This window comes from Aotus nancymaae, unplaced genomic scaffold, assembly GCF_030222135.1.
Source record: "Aotus nancymaae isolate 86718 unplaced genomic scaffold, 86718_ANA_hifiasm-v0.15.2.pri h1tg000030l, whole genome shotgun sequence".
NCBI lineage: Eukaryota > Metazoa > Chordata > Mammalia > Primates > Aotidae > Aotus > Aotus nancymaae.
In genome coordinates, this window is record NW_026988443.1 from 12962780 (window position 1) to 12980843 (window position 18064).

The 18064-nt window shown below is 54.1% G+C and overlaps 1 protein-coding gene across 3 annotated transcripts in view; it reads right to left on the reverse strand.

The window, feature by feature from the left end:
- Positions 1 to 18064, reverse strand: part of KIFC3 (kinesin family member C3) — a 91543-nt gene that overhangs the window by 22689 nt on the left and 50790 nt on the right. The window contains exons 2-3 of one of the 3 annotated variants that reach the window (XR_010344843.1): positions 16985 to 17195; positions 13965 to 14107 (exon numbers count right to left, since the gene is read on the reverse strand). Coding sequence is in view for 1 of the 3 variants with exons in the window: in XM_064383130.1 (XP_064239200.1) it covers positions 13965 to 14107; positions 16985 to 17156 (315 nt within the window). In the remaining 2 variants the exon portion in view is untranslated. Of the gene's footprint in view, positions 1 to 4871; positions 5075 to 7903; positions 8055 to 13964; positions 14108 to 16984; positions 17196 to 18064 lie in introns of those variants that run through there. The other 2 variants (XR_010344844.1, XM_064383130.1) reach the window with 2 other exon arrangements.

Consider the following 18064-nt stretch of genomic DNA (forward strand, 5'->3'; position numbering starts at 1 on the left):
GATCTGCCTGGGCAACATAGCAAGACTCCATCTGGACAGAAAATAGAAAAGTTGACTGGGTGTGGTGGGCACCTGTGGTCCCAGTTATTCAGGAGGCTGAGGTGGGAGGATGGCTTGCGCCTGTGAGGCAGGGGCTGCAGTGAGCTGAGATCGTGCCCTGCACTCCAGCCTGGGTGACAGAGTGAGACCCTGTCTCAAAATTAAAAAAAGGTTTAGTGAGATCTGGGCAGCATGTCATATTATTGGGAACTTCAGGGATCTTGAGGCCATGGCTCTAGGGACATCCACAAGAGGACAGGGGAACTCGAGCCAGCAGGACATGGCCTGGGACTGCTGTTGCCAATGGTGGGGAGGGTCATCCCAACAGCCACAGCCTCCTGTGGTCACCAAACCAAGACGAGTGGCCTCTGTGGCCTGGGTCAGCTGGTGCTCAAGTACTATGGACCTTTCGCCCACATGCTCTCAGTAATACAAATACCTCCTCCTCCTCCTGACGAAGCAATGCGGAGTCTGAAAAGACTCCTGCAGCCCCACAAGCCCAGATCCCAGCAGTGATCATGGAGCCCCACTAACTGAGTTGGCTTTGCCAGTAGGGCAGGGGCATTTCATAAGATCATTTTTCAACCCCTGTTCCCCTGAGGCAGGTACTATTATTATCCCCATTTTACAGGAAGAAAAACTGAGCTCCTAAGAGGGTAAGCCTTGGTTGGCAACTTACTTGAGGTCACCTCACCAGTAAGTGGTGGACCTAGGGCTGGAACTCGCATCTGACTGACCCTTGCAGATCCCTCACCCTTAACTATGAAGCCACACAGCCTTGTAGGAACGGAGTGTGAGGAAGCAGCTGGTCAGAAGCCAGTGTGGACAGGGCTGGGAACACAGCATCATGGAAAAGAAGACTCCACGGAAACCCCTGGTGGGCTTTGCTTAGAGAGGCAACGTTCAGAATTCCAGGAAAGTCAAGTCTGCGTCGAACCACAGCGAGGCTAGCAGGATACCAGGGCAGACCAGGGGTGACAGCCCACAATGCACCACACGTACCAGTTGACCATCCTTTTTTCTGTCCACTCTTACAACAGATCCACCCCCAAACTGCAATGCAACATGTGTGAGCCCTGGTTTAGAGAGTGGGAAGTGAAGGCTCAGAGAGGAAGTGACTTCCTACAGCTGCACAGCTGGCGCGTGGCTCAGCCAGAATAGAATCCTGCTCACGGGATTCCAAATCCCAAACTCTCCCAGTAACAACAATGGCGGTGGCCACAGCAACACCAATGACTCACTAGGGATCATCTCATCAGGTCTATTATTATATCCACTTCACACATGAGGAAACTGACCTGCAGAGTGGTAATTGACTAGCCCAAAGTCACATAGCTAATGAGTAGTGCCAAAGTCAGGGTTTGAACCCGGCTCCAGGCCCATGTGGTTGGCCACGTCTCCACAAGGTTGGGCCCTCCAGAGAGCATCTCAGAGACCTGGAGCTTCAGGCGCGTCCCCTGAGAAATTTCCAGAAAACAGCTGCAGTCAGAAAGTTCAAGGACAGGCCGGGCATGGTGGCTCACACCAGTAATTCCGGCACTTAGGGAGGCTGAGGCAGGCAGATCACCTGAGGTCAGGAGTTCAAGATCAGCCTGACCAACATGGTGAAACCCCATCCCTACTAAAAATACAAAAGTAGCTGGGTGTGGTGGCACAAGCCCGTAATCACAGCTACTCGAGAGGCTGACGCGTGAGAATCACTTGAACCCAGGAGGCAGAGATTGCAGTGAGCTGAGATGGTGCCATTGCATTCCAGCCTGGGCAATAGGAGTGAAAAGAATGAACGAATGAACGAACGAAAGGAAGAAGGAAGGAAGAAGGAAGGAAGAAAGGAAGGGAGGGAGGGAGGGAAGGAGGGAGAGAAGGAGGAAGGAAGGAAGGGAGGGAGGGAGGGAGGGAGGGAGGGAAGGAGGGAGAGAAGGAGGAAGGAAGGAAGGAAGGAAGGAAGGAAGGAAGGAAGGAAGGAAGGAAGGAAGGAAGGAAGGAGAAAGTTAGTTTTAGTTCAAGGACAAACTGAGAACAAAGACCAGGAACCATTCCGAATTCTTAAGTAACTTGAGGGAATGGGGTAGGCTCATGCGTTCTCCTAAGAGAGGCTGGAGAGCTAGGGTTCAAAGAACTAAAAAGGCTGGAATGTTTCACCCTCAGTTTCCCTTCTTAAAAAGTAAGCTGATTCTGGCCGGGGGCAGTGGCTCACACCTGTAATCCCAGCACTTTGGGAGGCGAAGGCGGGTGGATCACAAGATCAGGAGTTTGAGACCAGCCTGGCCAAGATGGTAAAACCCCATCTCTACTAAAAACACACAAAAATTAGCCGGGCATGGTGGCACACAGCTGTAGTCCCAGCTACTCAGGAGGCTAAGGCAGAAGAATGGCCTGAACCCAGGAGGCGGAGGTTGCAGTGAGCTGAGATTGTGCCACTGCACTCCAGCCTGGGTGACATAGTGAGACTCCGTCTCAAAAAAAAAAAAAAAAAGTAAGCTGATTTTGTTAATTAAAGGAAAAAATGTTTTCAAAACCTCTTTATAGTCACAAAAGGTTAGATATTATGATTTCACATGTATGAAATGTTCAGAAAAGATAAATCCATAAAACCAGAAAGCAGATTAGTTGCCAGGGGCCGCAGGGCAAGGAGCATGGGAATGACTGTTAATAGGTGATCGGAGGATTGAAGATGTTTGTCAGTGACACACTGGGGACGGGTGCGCTGCCATCTTAATATACTTACCACTGACCACTGAACTGTACACCTTCAAGGGGAGAATTTTAAGGCATGTGAATTATATCTCAACAAAGCCCTTTATCTATCTTTCTTTCTCTCTTTCTTTCTTTTTTTTTTCTCTCTCTCTCACCCTCTCTCTCTTTCTGTCTTTCTTTCTTTCTTTTTTAATATACGTGGTATAGAGTTTTGCTATTGCTGTCCAGGCTGGACTGTAATGGTGGGATCTCAACTCACTGCAACCTTCACCTCCCAGGTTCAAGAGATTCTCCTGCCTCAGTCTCCCAAGTAGCTGGGATTATAGGCGCCTGCCACCATGCCCAGCTAATTTTTTGTATTTTTAGTAGAGACGGGGTTTCACTATGTTGGCCAGGCTGGTCTCGAACTCCTGACCTCAGGCGATCCACCTACTTCGGCCTCCCAAAGTGCTGGGATTACAGGTGTGAGCCACTGGGCCTGGCTCACAAAGCCCTTTAAAAAACACTTGTTTGCAAAATGAAGTTTCTGAACAGCCTAACTGGGGAAGGCCAGGGAAGGAAGAGCGGCTGCTTAGCCTCTGCCTGAGGCCAGACACACATCCTGCAGGGTGGGCCCTGGAGCCCCTGCCACCTCCAAGGCTCTTGAGCCACTCCCCTCCTAACAGTCCCTTTGCACTGGCGGGAGCTCAGCTCAGAGTGCGCTTCCCTCTGCTCTGTCCCAGAGCTCAACTCAAGACGCCCAGGGACAAGCCCTCAAGGCCATGCGTGTGCCCATCCACTGAGCCCTTCCTACTTTATGTGGGCATGTGAAGCAAATGTCCGTCTTCCCCCAGGCAGAGCCTCCACGGGTGGGAGCCTGCTGTCCACTGGGGTATCCCCCATGCCTAGCTCAGTGCCAGTACAAAAGAGGGGTGCACAAATACTCGAGGAAGCAGGCAGGCACACAGCAGGCAAGAGGATACAGAGCTGGCCTAGAGGAGCCCCCAGTTAGTGAGGAAGGCAGGCCCAGACAGTCAAGTTGTGGGGTAAGTGTATAACAGGAAGACACAGAGCATGAGGGGTGCTCCAAGGAGGCCCACCCAACTCAGCAAGGGGCAGGTGGGCAGGCCAGGCCATTCTTGAGAAGAGGACACGCCTGCAAGCTGGAAGAAATGCTGCATCTCAAAAGTGCGCATACTATGCTGCCCCCAGAACTGAGGGAGCAAGTTACAGCATCACATGATGTGCAATAAGCAGACGTCAGCATGTCCAGGCCCTCTTTCCTGGCTCGTGGGACACAGTAAGAACTTAGCTCTTCCTGAAGGCCAGGCTGTCAACAGAGAGCCCTGGGCCCGGAGCTCAGGGGCCCCACAGTTGGGCCAGGGCACTGGATCAGAAGTGGGGACAATATGGCAGACGGGCTTGGGGACCTTGGGGAAGTGGGCAAGGCTCAGACACAGCCATGGAGACAGACGCTGAGGATGAGTGAGGAAAGAGGCTGGGAGCCCGCGTGGAGAAGGAGAAGGAAGTGACGCAGCCGCACATACAGAAGAGGGCAGGTGGTCAGCCCCACGGGATGTGCAGCTCACCAGCCAAGGGTCCCCAAATGTCCTGCCCAGACAACGAAGGAGACGATGCTGACCAGCATGAACCCTGGCTCTCCCTGGCTTCCAGAGGTTTGAGACATCCCTTCCCCAACATGCACTCAAACTAGCATCCACGTTTAATGAGAAATCAAAAGAACCAGAAACGTCCTGCCAGTCTCCTGCGGGGTGACCGTCTGATGAGTTTTGTCTGCTCAGGCTGCCCAGTGCAGGGCACCGGGGAAGATGGGGCAGACTCGGTAGGAAGCACCCCTGCACCATCCTGCTTCACTCACGTCTACATTACCTCCTAGGGGGGCAGGTCCTGGCCCCCAGTAACTGTGAGGAGATGGGGGCACAAGGAGGACCCGGATGGGAGGCTTCTGTGAGCTGGAAGAAATGCTGCATCTCAAAAGCTCATCCTCCAGGATGGGAGGCCTCTGACTCTGGCCACCCTACCCAGGTGTCTCCTCTTACACCAGCGGCCTGGTGGGGTCAGATGTCCCAAGTGATGTCCTCTGACCTGCTCCACAGTGGGCAGTGGCCTCTGCCCATCCCAGCCTCCCCAGGTACCTGGTTCTGCCGCTGAGTGGATGTTGCCTGTTGGTCACTGTCACGGAGGGCCAGGCTCTCCCGTAGGACCACCAGCTCCTCCTGGAGCTGGGCCTTCTCCTCCTGGAGCTGGGACATGGCCTCCACCATCCTATGCACCACGGGGGCCGCACCAGGTGGCCCTGACAGGCTCAAGCACCTCCCGCTGCCAAAGAGATGCCCACCTACGAGCAAAGTAGTGGCTGATGAGAGGGCAGTAGAGGTCCCATGCTAGCAGAGGAGGGGGTCCATCACTGCAGGGCAGGCCATCAGGGATGACAGGGGGTGAGCAGAGGGCGTAAGCAACTGGGCGAGGCTGGGGTGGCAGCGGCATAGGCTAGCCGGGGCCTGTCTCAGAAGAAGACACCCCCAGGCAGCGTCTAGGGAATGAAATTGCCTGGATCAGGACTTAAGAAAGCAACTTTAACTGAACACAGCTCTCAGAGCACGTGTCCGAGGTCTGCTGGGCTAGCCCCTCTCCGTGGCCAGCCTGCAAGGAACTGCTGCTGGGAAAGACAAAGGATTCTCACCCTAGAAAACTCTACTCTCGTAGGAACATTATTTAAGTCTGAAACCCTCTCAAGAGTACAGAAGATCGGAACTGGGCTCCCCAGCCTCCCCCTGTGGCAAATGGTCCCCTGTGCGGAGAGAGGGGAGCCAGCGGAGCCAGGGGAGCCGTGTGCACGTGTGAGGGACAGGCAGACCCAGCACCACACATGGGGCAGGAACTCAGCCAGCTGGCATCTGGCGACGATGGCACGCAGGGACCCCCCAGGCAAGACAGAGGGAAAGATCTGGCCGGGTGGAACACTGCCCGAGTCCTCCTCCTCCAAAGGCCTCCCACTGTCCTGTCACCAGGAGCAAGAGAGATGGACAGACGGATGAAGGACAAGAACAGAGAATCAGGGCCCGTGACCTGCGCACAGGGCCTGGGATGCTTGTCATAGCTTGCTTCCAGGGCGCCAAGATTGGCCGTGGTCTCTGCAGGTAGGGAGCAAAGTGTTTGTGGGGGGGAGAGAGAAGAATGGGGGACTGGGGAGGAGGGGCAGGGGATTTGCCTCCTCCCCTCAGGGAGCATAAATGGGACCTGGCAGAGCACAGCAGAGCGAAGAGTGAAGAGGGACCTCTGCTGGCCAGAGAGCGCTGCCTTCCGCCTGGGAGCCCTGGCCTCTAGGCGTTCCCACACTAGTTCCCCAGAAATCCCAGCCCTCGGCAGGCTGGGGTTGGGGGGCTCCTAAACTCTGGGAAGGAAGCCACCTGCACCTGAAGTCACACATCCCTCTGACAGCCTGGCCTGGGCAAAGCCGAACAAATGGACTCGGGCTGGACAGGGGAGTGGGGAGGGTGTGTCTTGCAGCTGGGCGGGGACATCGCAGCACAGCCCCAGGGGGTGGGGCAGATGGCTAGAGGCCCCCTCCACGCTCTAGGAGAGCAGGAGGAGCACACACAGGCTGGCTCTTCCCTCCTCCACCCGAGCTCTCCGGAGAGCTGGAGCTGGGCATCCCTGGTTGGGTGGTGACCTTGGCTGTGTGGCCTGCACGTGACGCAGCACGCGTGTCACACAGAGCTGGCCGAGCTCCGGTGATCTGTTCTAGAGCGAGTGAGGTCAGACGGATGCTTCCAGGCCTGCACACGGGGCGGCATGAGCGGCATGTGACAGCGTGGCCCTCAGCCCTTTGCAGGCTGCCGCAGTGAGGCAGGGAACGCACTGGACTCCGGGCCCGAGAGCTGGTTCTGCCACTCGAGAGACCTGTGGGAGGGGCCCGGCAGGAGCTTCGAGGAGAAATGGGGACCAGGGGCCTTGCCCGGAAGGAGCCCGGCACTGTGGAGATGCACAGGCGTGGGTGGCTGTCACACAACAGCCCATGGGGCAGGAGTGAGGTCTCGGACAGCTCATCTCAGCCAGAACACTGCTCAGGTCACGGGGTGCCACCCCTGGAGGGAGTCCCCGCATCTCAGCGCTGCAGCAGGGGAGTGGGAAGGGGGCCTGGAGAGGGCTCGTGGGAGAGAAAAGATCTCCAAGAAGCTCAGGGAGGTCCCAGGAAGGGGAGGACGGGAGGACGAGGTGACATCAAAGGGGTCCCTGTGCTGGGGAGGCTGCATTCAGGGCTTAAAGGTGCAGTGCAGGCGCGGCCTGGCCCCACTGACGGGTCCCCCTTGCTGTTCCCTGGAATCAGCCTTCCTCTCCTTGGTGCACAATCGGCGGGGCAATGTCCCCTGCTTGAGGCTGGCCTGCCACACTCAGCCAGACCCCAAGCCCTGCCGCTCCTTCCACCACGTGGCAAGTTCAGACATACAAGTTAACCTTTTGGTGACAGAGGAGGAAGACGACAGCAAGGCCAGCTCCTCTTTCCTCCACATGCTCTTGGCCTTCCCCCCAGCTCCTGAAGGATGCTCCTTCTCCATTCTTGCCAGGCTCTCACTTACTGCCAGGGGCCCCCAGCACAGACCCGTGAGACTACAAGGGAGGGCCTGTGGAATGTTCCAGAACCAGCCAGCCCTGGACACCATGGCAGGCCCTGCCAGAGAAGAGCTGAGCTACCAGGTCCTATATCTCAGCCTCTGGCCAGGAGAATCAGAGTCCTGTCCTAGGAGCCTCTAGACCCTGGGAGCCCGTGGATAGGAGGGAGAAAGCTGAGTCTCTGTCTGCCTGTGGTGGCGTCTGTGAGGCTGCCACCCTCGCCCTGCTTTAGAGAGGCACTGGAAGAAGACAAAAAGCAGGGAAATTCAACCCCAGCCCACGCTGGCCAAGGCCTCTTATCACTGGGTAGGGCCCTGGACACCGTGGGAGGCAGGTGGTGAGATGAAGGTTCTATACACACCACTGTCCCTGAATCCAGGAGAGGCAGGCTGGGGTCTCAGAGCTTCGAGTCAGGCTGCCGGAGTCTATCTGAGCCACCTCCAGCTGGGGAGCGGGGAGGATAGGGCATGGGGATAGCAGCAACCACACAAGAGCCTCCCTCCTGCACTGGCTTCACCAGGGAGTGCCAGGTGGGCGGGCACACCTGCTTTACCTGTGTTCTCTACATTCATGGTGCCACCAGCTTCCCGGGCCTCCCAGGCCCGCCTGGGGGCTGGCAACTGCTTCTTTCGAAGCTTCTCTTCCTTCTTCCCCTGACTCTGGCTCTTGCACCCCTTGTCCTGCAGGGCCTGCTGCCAAGACACAACCAGAATCCTCACATGAAGGGGACAGCGCCGGGGAGGGACCCTCAAGCCAGAGGATGGTGTATTCTCAGAGCTGGCACCCCGGGGCCCAGTGGGTCCAGTCCCACACTGTGTGGGTGGGTGGGGACGTTGAGGCCCAGGCTCTGGAAGAGGATGTGCCAGATCCCACAGCAAGACAGTGGCAGTGCCATCTCCTGGCCTCCCTCAGCAGCTGGCCTTCTGCACCAGCAAGGAAGGTTCTTAGGCACTTTGAGTCCTCAGGCAAAACTCATGCCATCCCTGCAGAGTCTATGGGGTGTGCCTCAGGTGCACCAGCCCCACAGGCAGCCATTCAGCCCTACCACGCACACACCAACCTCAGGTCAGCTGCTCCCGTGCCAGCTGCTGCCGCCCCAAGCATACAGCCCCCACCTCCAGATGGGACCCCCAGGACTGCCAAGGAGGCTGCACACGAGTCCATCCGAGCAGGGGAAGGACCATGGCCCTGCCTCCTTCACTCTTCCCACCCCACAGGGCTATTAAGAGGCCGTGGGAAGCTGTCTCCTCTTCCAGTGGGACCACAGGCAAAGGACTCGAGACAGAGAGGGCCAGTGCACAGGCACAGGGAGAGAGGGGGAGGCACGAAGAAGTGTTTCATCTAGAGAACATCGCCTGCCACTCACGCAGAAAGACGCCCAAGGCAGGCGGCAGGGCCACATGCAAAGCGTGATCCCGTTTGAGGATAATAAAAATACAACAGGCATAGAGACAGATCTAGAGAACTATATAGACAGTGGTCCTCCCTGGAAGGCTGCAGGGATAGCGTAGTGGCTGAGAGTAGAAACAAGCTTCATTTCAATTTGTGGGGAACAAAAAGTTCACAACAGAGAGAATGTGGAAGAGGGAAGGAGGCGGCCTTCCATTTCATTTTCAATCTCTTTGGCATTTGAATTCTTAACCTTATAAACACTGACTGTGTATTTTTTCTTTTCTTTTTTTAAACAGAGTCTCACTTTGTCGCCCAGGCTGGAGTTCAGTGGCATGATCTCAGTTCACTACAACCTCCGCCTCCCAGGTTCAAATAATTCTCTTGCCCCAGCCTCCTGAGTAGCTGGGATTGCAGGTGTGTACCACCACACCTGGCTAATATTTGTATTTTTAGTAGAGACAGGGTTTTACCACGTTGGATAGGCTGGTCTCAAACTCCTGACTTCAAGTAATCCACCAGCCTCGGCCTCCCAAAGTGCTAGGATTACAGGCACGAGCCACTGCGCCTGGCTGTTTTTTGTTTTTTGGGTTTTTTTTCTTTTTTAAGACAGAGTCTCACCCTGTGGCCCAAGCTGGAGTGCAATAGCACAGTCTCGGCTCACTGCAACCTTCATCTCCTGGGCTCAAGCAATCCTCCTACCTCAGCCTCCCAGTAGCTGGGGCTACAGGCACACACCACCATGACTGGCTGATTTTTGTATTTTTTGTTTAGAGATGAGATTTGCCATGTTTCCCAGGCTGGTCTCAAACTCCTAGGCTCAAGCCATCCTCCTGCCTCAGCCTCCCAAAGTGTTGTGACCACAGGCATGAGCCACCATGCTCAGCTTTTCTTTTTATTTTTTCCTAAATATCAACAGAGGTTATCTTGGAAGAGAGATGGCAGACGATTTTTGTGTGTCTTTGTGACCTTTACATTCAAGACAAAAAAATAAGTTACTCTTTTAAAAGTGCTCAGTCTAAGAAATACACTCACGGTCTAGAGGCGGCAAGGCCTGTGTGTGAAGCCTGGCTCTGCCTCGGCTAAGCTGTGTGACAGTGGGCAAGTTACTTACCTTCCTGAAGCTGCGCCCTCCTCATTCTTAAAATAGAAATGGTAATAACAGGAACGTGTCACTGAGCTTGTGTGAAGAGTAAGAGACAAACGCAGCCAAGTCCCCAGAAGGCGCCTGGCGCATAGCGAGGGCTTGATATGAGGTAGCTATTATCAGGACATGAGTCCCGTAATCTTCACTTTTTTTTACTTTGACAATCAAAAAGCCAATACAGATCATTGAAAAGACAAGAAAAGTGACATCAGCAGGCTCCTTAGCCCAAAATCAGCCCCGAGTTCTGCTTGCGAAGGGCAGGTGGGGAGCACACCTCTCATATTTAGGAATATTCCCACTGGGCACAGTGGCTCATGCCTGTAACCCCAGCACTGTGAGAGGCCAGGGCGAGTGGATCACCTGAGGTCAGGAGTTTGAGACCAGCCTGGCCAGCATGGTAAAACCCGGTCTCTACTAAAAATAGAAAAAAAAAAATTAGCTGGGTGTGGTGGCAGGCACCTGTAATTGCAGATACTCGGGAAGCTGAGGTAGGAGAATCGCTTGAACTGGGGAGGTGGAGGTTGCAGTGAGCCAAGATTGCACCACTCCACTCCAGCCTGGGTGACAGGGCGAGACTCCATCTCAAAAAGAAAAAAGGAAATGCCCTCCAACTCAATTTTGTCTCCACCCTGTGACCAACTGCCACACCATCGTGAACAGGTCTGTCAACCATGGCGGCTAGGACAGCAGCTGGAAGTTTCCATTTGCCAGCCAGGGCAAAGGTTATACTATTTCTGGCCTGTTGGCCAAGCCACAGAAAGGGCAGACAGGGCCCTGGGGGGTTGGGAATGTCTGCAGTGCCTCTGTGGGGTGCATCTCAGGTTTTAACTGCTGGAAAGAGGCTAGGGAGGGGTGGTGTCACTAAGCCTACCAGGTTGCTGCACCGAGCTTGGGACCCACTCTGGTCCCACTTTTTGACCCTGAAACACCTACCGCGTATTAGAGCTTTGTGGGGGCCCAGCAGGATGTGAACGTGGAAGCCGGTTGCTGGTGCCAGCTTCCCAGAGATCTTCAGCAGATCTGCTGACCCCAGGACTCAGCTGCAACCACAGCTCAACACCCCATAATCAGAACTCAAGAACAGAGCCACCACCCAACTGGAAGCTGTGGGTTTCTGACCGCCGCCTTCCAATTTCACTACCGATGGCTCAAGACAGAGCAAAGAGCGGGTCCTCGGGTTTCTTTTAACTGTTCTCTCACCAGACCTGCTTTTCTTGCAGATTTGTACAGATAAAAGACGAAACTTTTGGTTCAGTTTTCAGATGAATCACATGAGAACGGACAAGAAACACCTCAGAACACAAGACTGTCCCTGAAGCCACAAAAGCCAGCATACCCATGTTCAGATCAGGGGCTGGGACAAGCTCCCGGGGCTCAGACTTCCATTTGTAGCAGGGATATGTCCCCTTGAAGGGTATGTGTTTCCCACATACCATCCTGCCCACCATTTGTACTCATTCCTTCAAGGCTCTGTGGAAGTGTAAGTTCCAGAAAGGGCAGAATCAGTGTAAGTGGATGGTCAGGAGAAGGTGGGGGAGTGGTGGGCCCTCTCGTGTACCGGCTTCCTTGCAGGGGGTGGGCCTTGGCAACGTACCCAGATAACCCTGGTGTCCATCCTCTGCCACTGCCTTTATGGCCCCTGCCTGGTTTGCCTTCATCCCTTTGTGATTATTTAATTACGCTCTGGCACCTCTGCTAAACTCTCTCCTCTCTCTGCACTGTACCTCTGACTCTAGCACAGACTGGCACATTCTAAATAATCTGTTGAACGAATGCATTCATTAAAAACGGGCAGAGCTTGTGCTGCCCTGAAAATACTCAAAGCTATCACTGCATGAACACAACACAGATATTTATTTAAGGAGCTCACTGCAATCAGAAACAATAGAGGATCCATTATAAATGATTAATGGTAAGCCCTGAAGTAGACTATTATGCAGCAGTATAAAAGAAAGACAGAGGGCTGGGTGTGATGGCTCACACCTGGAATCTCAGCACTTTGGAAAGCCAAGGCAGAGCTCACAAATTCAGGACCAGCCTAGGCAACATGGTGAAACCTCCATCTCTTGAAAAAATACAAAAATTAGCCAGGCACAGTAGCACATGCCTGTAGTCCCAGCTACCCGGGAGGCTGAGATGGGATGACTTAGCTGGAGGTTGCGGTGAGATTGTACCACTGTACTCCAGCCTGGGCAACAGAGCCAGACCTTGTTCCAAAAAAAAAAATAGTTCTCTATGTGTTGATAAACATCAAGAGATTACCAGGACTTACTTCAGAAAAAGAGCTAGTCACAGAATAACATCTAAAATAAATAATAAAAATCATATAAATACGTGCTGGGCACTGTGGCTCATGCCTGTAATCCCAGCAGTTTGGGAGGCTGAGGCAGGCAGATCACTTGAAGTCAGGAGTTCAAGACCAGCCTGGCCAATATGGTGAAACCCCATCTACACTAAAAGTAAAAGAATTAGCTGGGTGTGGTGGTGCACACCTGTAGTCCCAGCTACTCAGGAGGCTGACGCAAAAGAATCACTTGAACCCAGGAGGTGAAGGTTGCAGTGAGCTGAGATCATGCCACTGCACTCCAACCTGGGCAACAGAGTGAGACTCTGTCTCAAAAAAAAAAAAAAATCATATAAATATGGCCAGGCACTGTGGCTCAAACCTGTAATCCCAGCACTTTGGGAGGCTAAGGTAGGCAGATCACTTGAGGCCAGGAGTTCAAGACCAGCCTGGCCAACATGGTGAAACCCCATCTCTACTAAAAATACAAAAATTAGCTGGGCATGGTGGCACACACCTGTAATCCCAGCTATTCGGGAGGCTGAGGCAGGAGAATTGCTTGAATCCAGGAGGCGGAGGTTGCAGCCAAGATCACACCACTGCACTCCCGCCTGGGCAACAGAGTGAATGAGACTCCATCTCAAAAAATAAAAATCATATAAATATAATTAAGTGGTTCTATATAGAAAAGATAAATAAATAAACACCAAATACTTAATAGTGGATTTCTCAAAGATAGAGGACTACAAGAGGCCGTTTCTGGGTAACCGTATCTCTGCCCTGTGTAAATTCTTTACAAATGTTATAAGGCTAGTTGTGTTGAATGGTCGAATGTGTGACCAGCAGCGAGTGACTTAACCTCTCTGAGCCTCCACATCCTCATCTACAAAGTTCAGATCAAATATTGTTTCCTGAGGCTGTTATGAGTATTATGAGGACTGATATGAGATCTATCATGCCTGGCACAAAGTTCGTGTTTGATAAATAGTAGCTATTATTACTATTATCATTGTCTATTATTTCTATAGCCAAATATACACATATATGTAAAGTTTGCCTTTTTTTTTTTTTTGAGACAGGGTCTCACTCTGTCACCCAGGCTAGAGTGCAGTGGTACAATCACAGCTTATTGCAGCCTCAACCTCCTGGGCTCAAGCGATCCTCCCACCCCAGCCTCCTGAGTAGCAGGAACTATAGGAACCATCGTGCCTGGCTAATTTTTTATTTTTGTTTTTTGTAGAGATGGGGTATCACTATATTGTCCAGGCTGGTTGTGAACTCCTGGGCTTAAGTATCCTCCTACCTCAGCCTCCCAAAGTGCTGAGATTACAGGCCTGAGCCACCACGCCCAGTCTTACTTTGTCTTTTTACAGTCACTTGGTAATAACTGCAAGGGAGAAGACCCCAAGTTTTAGTGAATCCCCCATCTAGCTTTGAATTCCCACTTCAAACAAGGAAATACTCACATAACCATGTTTGAGAATAATCAACCACACAAACCTGCCTGTTTTCCCAACACCTTCTTCAGGCTCTGCCCATCTCAGCGAAGGCCCCATGCTTCCCACTTTAACACCTCAGCCAGGGTGTGGCTGAAAAGCTCTGTCAGCTCCTGTGAAATTTCCTCTAGCTGACTTAATAAAGCTGCTCACAGGCAGATGGGTCACCAGGGGCCTGGCAGAGAGGTGTGAGGCGGGTCCCCAGGTCTCCCCTGGTGCTTCCTACCCCCAGGAGCCTGGCAGGAACCCAGCCACTGGAGGCCAAGGTACCCCCAGCCCGGAAGGCTCTGGTGCTTACCTGCAGGGTCAGGTAGAGCCCGTGGGGGCTCCCGGGGCCAGCCCAGTCCACACTAAGGGCTCGGCACTGAGCTAGGGCTGGGCGAGCTGCACTTCGGGCACTGGAGTCCTCGTCACCGCAGACTGGGGTATCTTTTCCACGCCCTGTCCCAAGACAGAGAGATAGATGAGATGCTCCGACTGCTGGCTGAAGACTGCTAGCCATGGACCACTGGCCAGGGCTGCAGCCGAGCTCAGCTTTCACACACCCCCGGCTGGCCCACATGTGGCCAGGAGGGGCTCACATGCCCTCACACACCTGCCCCACACAGCAGAGGGAAAGACCTGGCTCAGGGCAGGGGCGACGCTCCTTCTTTACCAAAAGCTGCCCCAAGATTCTCTTCTGGAGGGGACTCAATACCCTACCACAGGCTCCCCTATTCCCACAGTGGCTTTTTTGTTGGTGGGGGCAGGCATTTGCTCAACAAGGCAGTGGAAGGAAGCCGATGCCAGCCAGCCTGCCCAAAGCTTAGAGGACTTGCACAGAGGCTATGGCTTTATTACCCTGGCTGCCTCTAGGTGGCAATTTCTCCCCTCACTTCATTAAGACCAAATCCACACCAGGTGGCCCAGTCTCCATTGCCTCCGCAAGCAAATTCAGAACCAGCTAGCGTGTATCCCCTCGAGCCTCTGACACACTGCCTCCCTTACCGGTGGGAGAGAGGGCAGGCTGCGACAGCAATGTGCCAGCCACCCACCTCCACCTGCAGGGCTGAGCAGGATGGGATGGGGGCTGGCCTCACGAGGCAAATGCAGAGCCTCTACCCTGAGATGTAACAATATCCCGACTGCCAGCCACTGGGCCAAGTGCTTTTCAGGCCTTACACACAGCCTTTTTTTGTTTGTTTTTTGAGACAGGGTCTCTATCTGTCGCCCAGGCTGGAGGGCAGTAGCGTGATCTTGGCTCACTGCACCCTCCGCCTCCTGGGTTCAAGCGATTCTCATACCTCAGCCTCTCAAGTAGCTGGGACTACAGGTGTGCACCACCATACCCAGCTAATTTTTGTATTTTTAGTAGAGATGGGATTTCACCATGTTGGCCAGGCTGTTCTCGAACTCCTGACCTCAAGTGATCTGCCTGCCTTGGCCTCCTAAAGTGCTGGGATTACAGGGTGAGCTACTGCACCCGGCCTTTACACACCTTCTTGATCCTCAGTTTGCTTGTTAATAAAATGGGGACAACTTCACAAGGATCAAATGGCATGAGATACATGGGGTACCCATGTAGTGCCAGGCACACAGAAAGGGCCCTCAGTACAGGCCAATAGATTACAGTTGCCATCAATGCCTCACAACTCCCCAGGGAGGTAGGGGGGCATTCTCCCCACCTCACAGTCAAAGAACCGGAAGCCCGGGAGGGTTAACAATGTGCCCAGGGTCACATGGAGCCAGGATTGAAATCCCATGTGCTGACCAACCCTCTGCCAGCCAACTCTCAGGGTAGCAATATGGGGGTTGGTCGGGGGGCTCAAAGGGGCCTGGGGCAGCTGACCTGTCTGAGGCCCAGTGGCAGGCATGGCACTTCCATTTCATACACAGGATTTCATTCGACCTTTGTCTTAAATTTTTAAAGTGAATAAAAGTCTGTACGGTCATATCATCTTCACAATACCAAATTTTTTTCCTTCCGGTTGGAAAGCTGAGAGAACACAATATTTCAAAAACCTATATGCATACACACACACACACACACACACACACACACACAGGACTGGAAGGCACTACATAAAATATTCAGTGACTAGCTTGTGATTTTTATTTCCTTTTTGATATTTTTCTATGTGTTTTGAAGTTTTCCAAGGGAAAATGTTTCTGTTTTACCAGAAAAGCAATACTCATTCATACTATGTTTGTTATCCTTAGGACAACCTTATGGGGTAGAGGCCATCCTCTGGGTTACCTGGCCCAAATGCCCACGCTTTTCCCAAGCCCCCCCGAGGTCATCCCCAGCCTGGCTGTGCTGTTTGGGAGCAGCCAGCCCCAGACAACCACAGAAGCAGAGAGACCTCGGAAGGCATCAGTCCAGCTGCCACGGACAGCACAAATGTGGTGGGAGAGAGGGGTGAATAGGAGTTTGCTGTGTGCCTCTCTGGGCCTCAGTTTCCCCTTTTGTGCACCAAGGGGCTTGGACTTGATGGCCCAGAGGGACTCTGCTAGCTCTGACAGGCTGGCAGTCTAGATTCTGTCCCTGTAGGTCAGGAGGGACAGGCAGCAGACCCCTGAAGGCACCTTGCCTGGAGAGCCCTCTCGCCCCAACTCTACCAGGGCGACCTGCCCACGCCTTGGGAAAGGGTCACAGGCAGCTCCCCAGTCCCGACAATCCAGCCCCCGCCCGGAATCAGAGGAGCCGCTCACTTCTTGTTCACAGCACCGGGGGACATGACCCAGAAAGGGGAACTGGCACTGACAGCTCCCTGAGGGAACAGTGGGGGCCAAGACTCTGGGACCCCTGCCCACTTGCTGTCAGGGTCTCTACGGAAGCACCTGAAATTAGCACGTGGTCCCCAAGCCCCGCCAGGCCACGCTCCCAAGCAGCCTCAGTCCACTCCCCAGCCGTCCAGGGGCCAGTCCAGGCAGGATCAAGTGTCAGCGGCGCGCTCGGTGCCCGGGCAGCCGCTTCACCTACCTTGTTTACCAGCCTGGGCAGAGATCGGAGCGACCACAGGCTCTCAGGCAAGGACGGCAGCCCGCAGAGCTCTGACCAGCTCGGCCAGAGGAAAGGCGGCTGGTCCCCCTGCTCTGCGCCCGCCCATGTTAAAGTTTAACTCCAGGTCTCCTCTTTCCAGACAGGGGCGCAGGGAAGGAGCGCCCGGCGAGACTGACGCTCCGACTCCACGCCCGTCCGGCTCTGGGCTGTCGGTTACCCTGTAATTACCTGACAGCTCTGACTGGGCTTAGGAACCGGTGAGAAACCTCAGTCTCATCTCTGGTATCTGGAGGAAGGAAGGGAAATAAAGAGGCATTTTAAAAATGCGGACTCACCAGTTCTCAACCTCCCCGGGCCGGTGTGTGGGAAAGGGCGGGCAGCCGGGCTGGCTGGGGCTGGGGCGGGGCGGGCCATCCCCGGCTCGGGCTCTGGGGCCCGGCCCACTCTCCACAGGCCCCGCAGCGAGGGCGTGGCTCCCAGGTTCCACGTCCTGCGAGAGGGGACCATGGCCCGGGGCTCAGCAGCCTCCTCCGGGCACCGGGCAGCCTGCGGAGAGAACAAGGGAAGATAAGCTTGAAGATCGCAGACCAGCGCGAACGCACCTCGGGCAGAACCAGTCATCTGGAAGGGTCTACGCTCCACCGGTCGCTGGTTACCTAGGGCAGCAGCTCCAACTGCACTGTCCCCCAAAGACCCCAGGGCTCGCAGGATGAAATGGGGCCTGCTGCCTTTCCGGGGTGTTTCCGAATACAGAGGCTCCGAAGTGGGAAAGGCGCATGTCAGCTGTGTCTGAGACCCCACACCTGAGCCCTTCCACGCTGAGCCTGGCAGCCTAAGGACAAGCCAGGTCCTAGCCCCACACGGAGGAAACACCGCAAGTCAGCAGCATCTCCGTAAGTCTAATCCTTTTCCTCCAAGACATCTAATTTTCTAATTGCACTTAACCACATGCTTAACCCTTAGGCTTCAGGCTCCTCTGCCTAAGGCCTGTCAGCAGAGCAGTGAATGCTCTGAATATTCACATTTCACTGAGGAGGGAGAAAGGGCCCTGACTGTGGCTAGTGACAAGTGAAGTTTACATACAGCAAATTCTCATTCATGTATTCGACTAGCCTGTGCTCTGCGCCTAGCATGCAGCAGGCACCGTACGGGTGTTGAGATACAAAGATTCATTCAGTCTTCATTTAATAATGCCTACTGGGTGCCAGGCATCTGCCAGGGGTCCTTTTGGATCAGAAGTGATGAGGCCCGAAAGCTCCCAGTCAGAAGGGAGATAAACACTTCAAAAAATCCTCACAGTCTGAGCAGGCTACTGGAGGCTGCAGGTGCGGACCAGGCACCAGGTGGTGTGGGGAATGGATGGGGGTGGGGAGCATTGGTCAGGGACAGAAAACTTCAGTCAGGGACAGGTCCCT